Genomic DNA, 13,455 nt, shown 5'->3' with positions numbered 1-13,455 from the left:
TGTGGGTTTGCTGTGGTGAGACAACGATTTTGGCACCGAGTATTTCTGAAGAATTTTTTTGGCCATCAGTTGCAAACTCCACCACACCAAACCAGAAGCACGAAGGAAAGCAGGGAGGTAAGGTAAGGCCCCACTGATCTAAATTTACCCATTCCATAGCCTGGTCGTGTCCTTCGTTGATTTTTGTCTAGTCATTTGTTTATTCTAATTAAAGTATTTTGGTCTGTCCCTTAATCTGAGTCAGGTGTTGACCTACAATGCTGAGGAGAAGGAGTTTCCAAGAACTGTGTTCAGAGGGGGGTAGGGAGGTGCCTCCCTAAAGTTGGGCGTTAAAAATAAGACTAATAGGATTTGATAACTACAGAACGAAATTCTGAAGTTACTAGTGGGAGATCATTTCTAAAAAACAAAATGGATATCTGGCTGGTTCAGTTGGTGGAGTACGTGACTATTGATTGCAGGGTGCAAGTTCGAGCCTCATGATGGGTGTAGAGGTGACCTAACAAAATCTTCGGGAAAATAACATTCTTGTACTGTAGTCTTCTTTTCCTCATCGGATTGGCAAATAGCCAAAAACTTGGTAGCTTGTGGGATTGGTGGCGTTGTTTGCAAATGTGTTACAGGCCTTGCTGGTGAGACTATATATGGGAACAGTCTGTATGAGGGATGATTTCATAACCTCCATTAGCATGGCAAATACCCATACTCGTGGACCTAGTAATACCAGTTCTAGTTTATCCTACATACAATCCCCCATGTGCAAGATACTGTACATAAAATGTGATTGAAGTACTGTTCATTACAAAGAATTCAAAATTGATTCTTTTTTTTTTTTTTTAAAGATTTATTTATTTGACAGAAATCACGAGGAGGCAGAGAGGCAGGCAGAGAGGAGGAAGCAGGCTCCCCGCTGAGCAGAGAGCCCGATGGTGGGGCTCGATCCCAGGACCCAGGGATCATGACCTGAGCCGAAGGCAGAGGCTTTAACCCACTGAGCCACCCAGGTGCCCCTCAAAACCAATTATTGATGGGACCAGCCACAAATGATGGGGTATATCCGCTCAGCAAAAAACAAAGTATGCAAAGTAATGGAGATACTCTTTAGGTTCTGATCATAGAAAGAGCTTCAAATACTCTGCTTGTTAAAGGCTGTGGGGTCCAGTATAGCTCGCCCCTAGTTCTTCTTTTCAAGAGGAGGAGGAAGCACATAGGTATTTGAACGTTCATTAGATACATCTGGAAGGTTACACAGACAAATGAAAAAGCAGTAGTTGGCTAAGGGGGGATGGGCGGGGAGGCTGGGGTAAAGGAACGGGAGGAAGAGTTAAGCTCATTCCTTGGTGAGTCAGAAACGACCAGGTTGAGCCGCCGCACAAAGAAAACTCATTTTCGGCAAATGAGTTGATGGAGAATGGCTTCCAGAGATGGTGACTCCCTGAGAAAGGGTGAATAGTCTTTTTGTTTATGGCTAGGAGGAATATATTTAGAAAGGGGAGGCTGTCCCCCCGTCATAGTATGTAGAGGAGAGGCGGGCAGGAGGGTCGCACATGCACCCTAAGGGAACTTGCCTACATCTGCAGTGTGTTCTGTGAGGCTGAGGCTCCCCTCGGGGCGGAGATGTTATTAGTGTTAGGAGGTAAGATTCTGGGTCATTCAGGAGGTCACACTATGGTCCATTTGCGCAGGCACCAGTGAGTTCTAGTTCGGGCTGGGTGGTCTGGGCCAGTGGGAGATTTTATCCCGGCCATCCCCGTCACCTGGGGGATGGTTTTGGGTTTCATTAGCCTGCATTAAGGGGAAAGCCAGGAAGAAGAGCTCCGGGAAAATGTAAGACAAAGGTTAGTTCAAACAGGCGGTGGTAAAGGCCAGGTCTTGGGGCCTAGCTGGTGACGTTTTCACCTGATATCTGTTAAAGAAAATAACATCTTGTAAAAGAACTGTAGTGGCAATTGAAATCATGGGGAGACCAACTTAAAGATGAGTATGAAAATTTACTTAAATATAAGTGAGGCAGGGGGAGTGTGCGGCGGGGGGTTGGTGGGGGGGGGTTGATCGGCCTCTGCTTCAAATACGGCTTGGGAATTTAAAGCCAAAGAACAAAGTAGGGGTGGGTTGGGGGATTCAGCGGATGGGAAATTAAGGGAAAACAGGGTCATAAAGGCACTTCGGCTAAACTGATCTCTAACAGAACTCTTCTGAAGGCAAGACAGGGGGATGAGACCTCACTGTAGGCAGGACTGGGGGTGACCAAGCACTTGGCTCCGGGGCTTCCAAACAGACTGGGTTGGCCTCCAATTGCTGTCAAAAACCCAAAGGCAGACCGTGATGGTGATACAAGGGGATTAATCTCGGGAAGGCCACCCCTGGGAGGATGGCAGACTGACCACTCAGAGATGGCAGGCTTAGAGTGCTGGAAATACTTCCTGGTGTTCTGTTTTTTAAATAGGCTCTATGTCCAGTATGAGGCTTGAATCCTACCCTGAAATTACGAGTTTTAGTCTACCCAATTCCAGATTTATATAAAGAATGCGGGGCAGAGATGGGTGGGGAGCTGCAGGTGGTCAGTCGGTAAAGGTCAGGTTGATCATTACGTTGGGCTCAATCAGTGGCTCAGGGCAGTTTCCGTTCCCATGGGGGATGCATCTCTTAACAGCAACGTTTGTGGACTGAGTTGAGAGATGAACTGGAAAGGAAAACTTTAACCAGAAAGTAAACTGAGGTCAAAACGGAGGTAGTTGAAGTCCTCTTCCAGCTTGAGGGGATGGTATTAGGTGAACCAGATCAGATATGGAGGGTGTGGAGGGTTCTGGCTAAAGCAATTGTTCAGGATTCTTGCTGAAACCAGACAATGCGGAGATGAATATGAAGATCCAGAAATGGAGGCCTACCGGAAAAGTTGAGGAGAGCTTTTGGTTGTGGTCAGAGAATCTTTGTCCTGCCTTTCTACTTCACAAATACTTGTCAGGTGAGTGCATTGTTGGAGAAATTTATGCAGACCACAAATTAACAACAGTATTTGCTACGAAATATTCTTACAAATTAGGGGTAGGGTGCCTGGGTGGCTCAGTGGGTTAAAGCCTCTGCCTTCGGCTCAGGTCGTGATCTCAGGGTCCTGGGATCGAGCCCCACATCGGGCTCTCTGCTCACCGGGGAGCCTGCCCCCCCCCCCCCCGCCTGCCTCTCTGCCTACTTGTGATCCCTGTCAAGTAAATAAATAAAATCTTTTTGTAAAAATGGACAAATCGATTAAAAAAATCGTGGGAGGTAATACTTCAAAGTCAGGGGAAGTCACAGGCCTGAGGATACGAACTTTCTCAGCTATTTTTTACTGGGTCCAGATCATTCTTTAAAACCGCTTTGGAGGGACCCCGGGGTGGCATCGTGATTGAACTGTTGGGACTGTTGGTTTCTAGGTTTCTGCTCAGGTCCTGATGTCTGGGTCAGAAGATGGATCCCCCTGCAGCTGCCTCCCGCTCAGTAGGGAGTCTGCTAGAAATTCTCTTCCTGTGCCCCACCCGCGATTTATGCCTGCATGGGCCATGGGCACTCTCAAATCTTTTTAATGTAAATCCTGTATGGAAGAAAAATAACCGCAGGAGTAGTAGCACTGCTTACTCTCAGGCTAAAGTTTTCAAAGTTTGTGTCAGACCTGTCTCATACTTGATTCCTCCCACACAGAGGGACAAGCCAAGCGTGATTGTGTCTGGTCTGCAGGTCCCCCTTTCAAATGAAAAGCTCCGTTTAGGCAGGGCCCAGATTGCCAGCAAACCACCCCCCTACCCACCCCCGGGGGAGGGAGCACCAGACCACAGGCTCAACTGCCTTGAGCTCTCTAAGGGGGTGGTGGGTGTGTGGCTGTGTGATCCTGCAGAGTAACACTGCGTGTCTGCACCTTATGTAAAGTCCTTGTGCTTGTCTTACTGCAAAAGCCTGTTGGGAGGCTCAAGATGGAGAAGGTAGGAAAAAGTTTTGAGACCGTGGGGAAAACTTTTTTTTTTTCCTTTGTGCTCCTTTCCCAGCTTTTCGTTTTGTTTTAAAGATTCTATTTGACTAGAGAGCGACACAGCGAGAGAGGGAACACAAGGGAGGGGGAGTGGGAGAGGGAGAAGCAGGCTTCACACTGAGCAGGGAGCCCAATGCGGACCGAGCCCAGGACTCTGGGATCACAACCAGAGCCAAAGGCAGACATTTAAGGACTGACCCACCCAGGTGCCCCCCCACTTTTTTTGTGGGACAGGGAGAAACAGACTTCCCATTGAGCAGAGACCCCCATGACTGAGTTAACTGACCCCCCAGGTTCCCCAACTTTTCCAACTTTGTTTGTATCCAGTAACTTCTGTGTGTGTGACTGGGCAGGGTCCTCCTAAGTACTCTCCCAGACCACGTGCTACCAAAACTAATGAAGGCTGCCTGGCGCTGCCCAGATGCCTAAGAGGACAAGTCCATCAGCCCAAAATCACCAGTAAGAAGCCTAGACCTCAAGCAGAGACGAGATTCCTGTTACTAGTCTCCTGGATGCGCTGTCCCTGGGGGTCTCTCATACACTAAACTTCCTTTCACTCCTGGCTCATACTTTGATGTGCATCCTACATGAAGGTCAGGACCCTCTTACCTAGTCTCCCTTCCCCCCAACCTGGCCTGCCAGCGTCCTGCGGTTGTCACGTAAAGTAAAGGAGGCCTTGTTATATCTGAGTTCAATCATTTTTTATTTTATTTTCAAAAATTTTTTAAAGATTTGATTTTTTTATTTGAGAAAGAGAATGAGAGCATGAGAGGGGAAGGTCAGGGGGAGAAGCAGACTCCCATGGAGCTGGGAGCCTGTTTCAGGACTCGGAGGTCATGACCTGAGCAGTTGCTTAACCAACTGAGCCACCCAGGTGCCCCATACAGTGAATCTTTTTTTTTTTTTTTTAAGATTTTATTTATTGGACAGGGATAAGAAGTAAGCAGAGAGGCAAGCAGAGAGAAGTGGGGGGGAAGCAGGCTCCCTGCTGAGCTGAGAGTCTGGGGGTGGGATCTCTTGAGTCCTGGGATTGTTAACCTGAGCTGAAGGGAGAGGCTCAACCCACTGAGCCACCCGCGGCCCTCCCCGCCCCCGTGAATCATTTTAAGTGTAAGTATATCCCATGCCAAAACAATTCTATGCCACCATGAATGGAAACAATAGCAAATACTCGTCCTTACTAAGGCCAGTGACTGTCCTTGGAGCATTATATGTACTAATACTTCGGTGGAGGTATTTCACTGGTGAGGAAACAGGCAGTAACTTGCCCTGTGTCACAACTACTAGGTTCACCCACTAAAGTTGATATGATTCCTAGGTCACCGGGCTTTCCTTTTTTTTTTTTTTTTTTTTTTAATTTTATTTGGCAGACAGAGATCACAAGTAGGCTGAGAGGCAGGCAGAGAGAGAGGGGGAAGCAGGCTCCCCGCTGAGCTGAAGGCAGAGGCTTTAACCCACTGAGCCACCCAGGCGCCCCGTCACCGAGCTTTTCTGCTCACGTCTGACTTGAAGCTTCTGTTTCTCTCACCAGTGGACTGTACTCTCCTTGTCAAGCCATGCAACAACATTTTTGTTTTAGCGGATAGGATCACCTCACTCAGGAGGACTACAGCTTCTTGCAAAATAGTGGAGGAGAATGCCCACCATGCCTTTTCTTGGGAAGAAATTCTTTCTCTCCTTCCCTTGTGTCTGCCAAGGGTTCTTAAACTGGCCTTAAAAGCCCAGTCCGAAAAAAAAAAAAAAAAAAAAAAAAAGCCCAGTCCGTGGAGGTGGATAGAGTGAGGGCTCTCAAGGGAGTCTTCCCCAGCCTGTGGTCATCCCCATCTGGACCTTGGCATTTAAGAATGCATTCATAATCTGAGGTGGTTCTTGGTGCCATCACATCAGACCACACAGGATGGTCTTGGCTCCTACAATTAAAGAACCTGGCTGTTTGGTATAGCAAAGTTAACTGATCAGTAACTTCTTGAGTGAAGAAATGCATGAATTGCACTTGTGCTGAAATTTTTTCCCAGGAATCAAAAACAGATGATTCTAGTTTGTTTCCTGAAATAAAACATCGTTATTCCTGTTGGTATGGATGGTGAGCCAAGGCATAGTTTACAGGAGAGAATTTCTTTTCATTATTCTTTGCCAAGGACTGACTGACCCTGATTGAAACCCTACTTTATGGATATGGAGGACTTTGAGCAGAGAATGACACTTTCACTCTGGTTGTTGCTGTGTTGAGCAGGGAGATCAGAAATTGAGGAATGAGCTTGTATGGGCACATGTGACCTTGGGGACACCCTGGGTTCCATTCCCATCATAGGACCTTCGGACAAGGTCTGGATTATTCTTAAGTTATGCCTGCTCCAGGGCCTTTCCAGGTGTGTTTACTGAGGCTTAGATCTTAACATGATCCTGTATGATTGCACTGAGGGCTCTGAGCTAGGCACGAATGCTTTCCAGGTGAAGACAGCAATATGGAGACAACAAATCCGTGATTTACAAGAGGATTTCCCTAAAATAGAGGACTGATTTAAATTTAAGTGACTCTTTTTTCTTTAAGATTTTATTTTGGAGAGGGACAAGCATACTCAGCAGTGAGCTTGGGAGCAGGTGCCCAGGCAACCCTCTTTTTTTTAAAGATTTTATTTATTTATTTGACAGAGAGATCACAAGCAGGCAGAGAGGCAGGCAGAGAGAGGAGGAAGCAGGCTCCCCGCTGAGCAGACAGGACTCTGAGATCATGACCTGAGCCAAAGGCAGCGGCCTAACCCACTGAGCCACCCAGGCGCCCTTTTTTTTTTTTTAAAGATTTTTTTTTTTTTTAAATTTATTTGTCAGAGAGAGAGGGAGAGAGAGCAAGCACAGGCAGACAGAATGGCAGGCAGAGGCAGAGGGAGAAGCAGGCTCCCCGCCAAGCAAGGAGCCCGATGTGGGACTTGATCCCAGGACGCTGGGATCATGACCTGAGCCGAAGGCAGCTGCTTAACCAACTGAGCCACCCAGGTGTCCCCCAGGCAACCCTCTTAAATTGCATGCTTCCCCTATCCCCCCCGCCTTTTTTTTTTTTTTTTAATGCAAGCTTTATGCCCAGTGTGGAACTGAGGACCTGTAGATCAAGTGCTGCCTTACCTAGTAAACCAGCTAGGGTTCCCCTCCCCCACCTTCCTTTTTAAAAATCACCTCGTTGGGGCCCCTGGGTGGCTCCGATGGTAAAGCATCTATCTGCCTTTGGCTCAGATCATGATCCCAGGGTCCTCCCTGCTAAGGGGGGAGCCTGCTTCTCCCTCTCCCTCTGCTGTTTACCAACCCTGCTTGTGTTCTCTCGCACTGTCAACTTTTTTTTCTTTAAAGATTTTATTTGACAGAGATCACAAGTAGGCAGAGCGGCAGGCAGAGAGAGAGGAGGTAGCAGGCTCCCCGCCGAGCAGACAGGACCCTGGGATCATGACCTGAGCAGATGGCAGAGGCTTTACTGAGCCACCCGGGCGCCCCTCGCGATGTCAACTTCTTAAAAAGAAAAATCACATCATTAACTTGACTTGGTAAAAGTCAACAGAGACTATTGGGAATATACTTGTAGTCCCACAAAGTTAAGTTTATGAACTTGCTGCAGCAGAACATACTGCAGCTAAGAAATGGTGGGGGTGACGTGGAAGGACAGTAGGAAGGGGCCTCTTGCAGGATTGAAGCTGGCTTGTAGCGACCAGCAGAAGAGGAACCAGCTGTGGATTTTACTGTCCTGAGGCAGTTCAGGAACTGGGCATCTCTGTGATACTTAGTTGTTTGGGAGGTTGGAGGGAGCTATGAAGTGGACCGGGAAGACTTAATTTTAAAAACTGTTATTGAAAAAAGGGATTAAGTCTTGCAGCCCTGGTGTGGCCTTGGGGAGAAACATTGTTTTCTGTTGGCTTTGTCACTGTCCTTGTTTGTGTCTGTTAGGTACATCATGGTCTGGTAGCCAGTGGGGAGGATTTTCACTCCGAAGGTAGATGAGAGAAAGCACATCAAGAGCTTACTATGAAAAACAGGATTTTAAGAGGCAGTATTTCAGGGTGCCTGGGTGGCTCAGTGGTTAAAGCCTCTGCCTTCGGCTCAGGTCATGATCTCAGGGTCCTGGGATCGAGTCCCGCATCGGGCTCTCTGCTCTGCAGGGAGCCTGCCTCCTCCTGTCTCTCTGCCTGCCTCTCTGCCTACTTGTGATCTGTCAAATAAATAAAAAAAAAAATAAAAAAAAAATAAGAGGCAGTATTTCAGAGGACAGTGGACATTGATGGGGAAATAGGATTATATACGTTCTAATTTAAACAGTTTTACAAGTGGCTCTAAGCTTGGGATGTCCGGACACCTCTTGTTACTGTGTGTTCCATATCAACCGTAGTGTGAAAGGACCGTGTTTTCTGTGGATTCAAATAATACGTTACTGTTACTTATCTACAGGTAGAGAAAGGAGTAACAACACTAAGAGGTAAATTAACTTGCTCAAAGGCACATAGCCAGGAATTGGAAAAACCGGGAGATTGGGGAGACAAACTGACCCCAGATCTGTGCTTGGCTACCATGCTAGTCTCCTGGGCTTAAGATTGAGAACACCCTGACTGGAGGAAAAAAAGTTAAGTGTTGACTATGTACCAGGCACTAGGCTCAGTGACTGCTGTCTGTGCATGTCCCATAATCGTCACAGTAACGCTGTGCCGGGGAGAGGGCCTGCTAGCATCCCATTGGAGATGAGGAAACAGGCTCAGGAATGGGTATGTATCCCCAGGTCGTTCAGCTAACAGTTGGTAGAGTCAGTAAACGAAAGGGACAGTCTGGATTCCAACTCCAGTCCTCCAGTCCCGCCCTCCACTGCATCAGCCTCTGCTCGCAGATATTTTTCTGGGTTGGCACACGTGAAATACTGACTTCATTTGCACATACAAGCATCCCGGTGTATTCGGGGGACTGGGGGGGGCGGTGCAGCGAGGGCGGATCCAGTCGGCGGGGCCCGGCCCCCCCCCGCTCCGCCCCTGGGGGCGGGGCTGTCCCGTCCGCCAATCGGGAGGGCGGAGGGCGGGCCGCGGACGCTGCGGCTTAGCCCGCAGTTCGAGCGGCGAGAGCGCTCGGAGACGGTACGCGGAGCCGAGGGGAGCGAGCGGGCGCCCCAGTCTCCTTCCCCTCCCCTCCCCTCGCCTCGCCGCCCTCTCCCGCAGCCGGACCGGAACTATGTGATCCCGGAAGTTCCGGGGCCATTGCTGTGTGGGATAAACAGTAATGGCGGAGGCTGCAGCTCCCGGAACAACAGCCACAACATCAGGAGCAGGAGCGGCAGCGGCGGCGGTGGCAGCGGCCTCCCCCACCCCTATCCCCACAGTCACCTCCCCGTCCTCGGGGGCGGGGGGAGGGGGAGGCGGCAGCGACGGCAGCGGCGGCGGCTGGACTAAACAGGTCACCTGCAGGTGAGACGCTGCGCGGCCCGGCGCCGGCGCGGGGAGGGGCCCAGACTGCGGAGAGGGCGCAGAGGAAGGGGCGGGCGGGCGGAGCGGGGAGGAGGAGAGCGGCGTTTGGCCGCCCCCACCCCGGCCTCCGCGCCTGCCGCGCCGCTCTGTCCGCCCTGCGTCAACCCCCGCCGGCCGCCGCGGGCTCGAGCGCGCGCCGCTCCGCCGCCGCACGGCCCGCCGGCTTCCCCGCACCCGCGGAGCGGAGCGCCGCGCAGAGGGAAAGGTGGGCTGACTCCTCCCTCCTTTTCATTGTCGCCCGGTCCCGCAGTCCCTGCTGCAGCTCCGCGGGTGCGGGGAGGGGGCTGCGTGTAGTAGCGTGCAGCCAGTCTCCCGCAGCCCTGCGGGGCCGGGGACCGGGGCCGCCAGCGCGGGCGAGGTGGCCTTGGTGTCATCCGTTAGTAACGACTGCGCGCGTCTCCCCCCCCCCCCCCCCCCCCGTAGCTTTTGTTATTTTTTCTTTGTATGTTTATCGAGGTTGGCGGTTCTGAGCTTTGTCTTAGAACCGAGTGTCTAGTTAGGGGTCGTCTTCTCCGCCCTAAATTTTAGGAGCTGCCGTTCCCCCGTGGAGAAAATACTCTCTCTGAAATACATGCACCTTTCCTTTTTCTAAAGAGAGAATCAAAGAGCTTCTTTACCCGGGGAGTGCGGTTTTGTTTGGGTTTGGTATGTCAGATGCAAGTATTTGAAAAATTCAGTGGATGGCGGTTATAGGTATGTGTGTACGCGAGTAAAAAATGATCAAGCTGTACATAACAGGATGAGTGCATTGAATTGGATGTTATACTTGGATTCTTTTCGAAGTGATCATAAGCGACTGGAAGCTTTTTTTCTCCCAGTTGAAGAAAATGCAACTGGAACCCCGATTTCCATGGAGGGGGGCTGAATTTTCCATGCAACACGTAAGAATTCGTAGTATACAGAATTCCTGTCGTATTAACAGTGATTATACAGTATTTTGTTCAGGAAATACTTGTAAGGCATGAATAATCTTAATTAAGGTTACTTTTAGTAGCGGGATGAAGGATAAAAGCTTTTTTTTTTTTTTTTTAAAGATTTTATTTATTTGACAGAAGGAGATCACAGGTAGAGAGAGAGAGAGAGAGAGAGAGGAGGAAGCAGGCTCCCCGTCCAGCAGAGAGCCCGATGTGGGGACTCGATCCCAGGACCCTGAGATCACGACCCGAACCGAAGGCAGAGGCTCAACCCACTGAGCCACCCAGGCAGCCCGGATAAAAGCTTATTTTAGGTAGCTTCTCATCAGTGATTTGTAGATCCTAAGAATGAAATGAAGTGTGCAGTATCTTAAGGATTTTCAAAATTGCTGTCCATGAAACCAGTTAGACGAGTCCCTATATATCTGCCTTTGTGTGCTGAAAATAAGGTTCCTTGAACATCTGAGTGCTTTCAAGAACGCCATACAAAGCCTTGATTTTTAACCTATCCTTTCCACTCTCGATATAGTCTAGCCTTGAACACCCATCATAACCTGGCATTAACCACACTTACCCATTTGTATCTTGCAGCTGTAACTTGAACCTAACTTCACAGCAGTGCACAGAATTCATTGTCACTTAACTTTCTTTTGCCATGTTACTGTTTGTAGTTTATTTTAGCAGTATATAATCAGAATTCAAAATAGCTTACCAGACTAAGCATTCTTCTTTGGTTGCCTTTAGCATCTTCGAGTAAAAGCAGGATTGTAGATTTTTACTGGAATGGTGGGAATTTTTTGCCCATGAACCAATAGGTTTATGTATTTAAAAATTTTACATAGCGCAGTAATCTAATACAGGCTTAGATGTACTAGCTTTTTAATCTGTCTAGCTTTTGTGAAAAAGTTAATTTTTTAAAAGTACTTTGTATGTCTTAGATTTTAATATCAGACGTTGTTTTCAGTTTTAGGTACCAACATGATCTGTGGTTTTTTTTTAAAGACTATTTGACAGACTGAGAAGGGAATACAAGCAGGGGGAGTGGGGGAGGGAGAAGCAGGCCTCCCGCTGAGAAGGGAGCCTGATGGCAGGGCTGGATCCCAGGATTCTGGGATCATGACCTGAGTGGAAGGAAGATGCTTGACAACTGAGCCACCCAGGCACCCCAACATGATCTATTTAAAAATTTCCTTTGAGGCGTGGAATACCAAATACGGTTATCTTTTATTGTAGAACTTGAACTTTCTGAGAGCAGGGGCCCTGTTTTTTAATTTTATTTATTTGACAGAGAGAGAGAGATCACAAGTAGGCAGAGAGGCAGGCAGAGGAGGAAGCAAGGCTCACTGCTGAGCAGAGAGCCGGATGCGAGGCTCGATCCCAGGACCCTGAGATCACCACCTGAGCCGAAGGCAGAGGCTTAATCCACTGAGCCACCCAGGTGCCCCCTTGTTTTGTTTTTTATCTGTACTTAGTAAATGGTTAAGTTGGTGGTAAGCCCACACCTGAAATTACCCACTCTAACATGCGCTTTGTCCTGGCAAAGGACTTAGTGTATCTGTCTTGGGGACTACCTCATTCAGTTATTAAGTAAGCATTAGCGCCTTCAACGAGGGATGATGGTCTTGGATGTTGGAGGGAATGCAGAAACCCATTATCAGTATTTTCATTGTGTTTGATAGCAAAATATCTTTCAGGAGAATTCAAGGTAGGGATGTATTTTGTGTTTCTGCTTTCTGTTTAGTGGTTTAAGGCTATTTCTTAGGCTTAGGGCATAATGCTCTCAGAAGTTGTTTGGATGACAGATTTTTTTAATTGCTCAATCCATACTTTCTCATTGGTTTTTATTTTCTTTATATTTCTCAGAATTCTCTGTGTCTTGTCAGCTGCTTAAAAACAGAGTAACTACGTATACCTTTCCTAAGGAGCTGTATTATGCTGCCCCCACCAGGCTGTTTTTCATGTTTTTTAATTGGAGGGATATTCCAAACTACGCTATTGCTTTTAGCTTCTTTGAGAGTGTGGGGTTAAAATAACACTTGGCGGGACGCCTGGGTGGCTCAGTTGGTTGAGTGGCTGTCTTCAGCTCAGGTCATGATCCCAGCGTCCTGGGATCGAGTCCCACATCGGGCTCCTTGCTCAGCAAGGAGCCTGCTTCTCCCTCTGCCTCTGCCTACCACTCTGTCTGCCTGTGCTCGCTCTCTCCTCTCCCTAACAAATTAAAAAAAAAAAAAAAAAAAAACACTTGGCAAGCTGTAACTTTGGATTAAGGGCACTGCTTTATGAGAGTTCTACAGTGGTGGATGAACAGGTGAAATAATGAAATGACACCCAAGAACAAGCGTTTTTCATTTCAATATTTTTGTTCTTAAAGATTTTTTTTATTTGACAGAGACACAGAGGGAACAGAAGCACTGGGATTGGGGGAGGGAGAAGCAGGCTTCTCCTGAGCAGGGAGCTGGTTGGCTGGCTGGCTGCTGGGATCAGGACCAGACTTAGGGACTGAACCACCCAGGCGCCCCTCAGTTTTTTCAAGTGTATTTGGTATAGTTGAAAAAATAAAGGAAATTACTCCCAATTGCTGTGACATACCCATAGTGAAGTTTATTACTTGGAAACTACATAGGTGATTTTTTTTTTTTTTTTGGAGGGGCGGCACCGAAAAAGCCGTTATAAGACTTAATTTGCTGCTGGTATTAGATTTGCCCTGACACCTAGGTGTCTTCTACAGTAAAACAAATACGTGGACTATTATTTGTATAGGTATTAATAGGAGATAAAAAGGGTGGGGGGTAAACCTTGGTCCTCAGCCACCAGGAATTAGCAGTCTAGTATAAAGAGTGGTAGGTGAACTCATGAGAAAATTCCGAAGCAAAGTAAAAAATGCCATAGCCAGTGAAGTGGTAAATGCCAAATTAGTTAGCGTTCTGTAATTTCCACTAAATGCCCAGGCAGGTTGTCATGATGCCTAGAGGTACTCGAGGGGTATTTTTTGCTTCCGTTGTACCCTTAAAAGCTACTATTGGGGTGCTTTGTAATATAGTTTGGCAAACAT

At 48.1% G+C, this 13,455-nt stretch overlaps 1 protein-coding gene across 4 annotated transcripts in view; it reads left to right on the top strand.

Moving 5' to 3' along the window:
* MKRN1 (makorin ring finger protein 1) overlaps positions 1-13,455 on the top strand; it is a 34,432-nt gene continuing 20,977 nt past the window's right edge. The window contains exon 1 of one of the 4 annotated variants that reach the window (XM_047694909.1): positions 1-117. Coding sequence is in view for 2 of the 4 variants with exons in the window: in XM_047694908.1 (XP_047550864.1) it covers positions 9,245-9,429 (185 nt within the window). In the remaining 2 variants the exon portion in view is untranslated. Of the gene's footprint in view, positions 118-9,064; positions 9,430-9,673; positions 9,695-13,455 lie in introns of those variants that run through there. The other 3 variants (XM_047694908.1, XM_047694907.1, XM_047694910.1) reach the window with 3 other exon arrangements.

The sequence above is a fragment of the Lutra lutra genome, chromosome 11 (genome assembly GCF_902655055.1).
Source record: "Lutra lutra chromosome 11, mLutLut1.2, whole genome shotgun sequence".
Classification (NCBI taxonomy): domain Eukaryota; kingdom Metazoa; phylum Chordata; class Mammalia; order Carnivora; family Mustelidae; genus Lutra; species Lutra lutra.
This window is presented reverse-complemented; position numbering and strand designations above follow the sequence as displayed.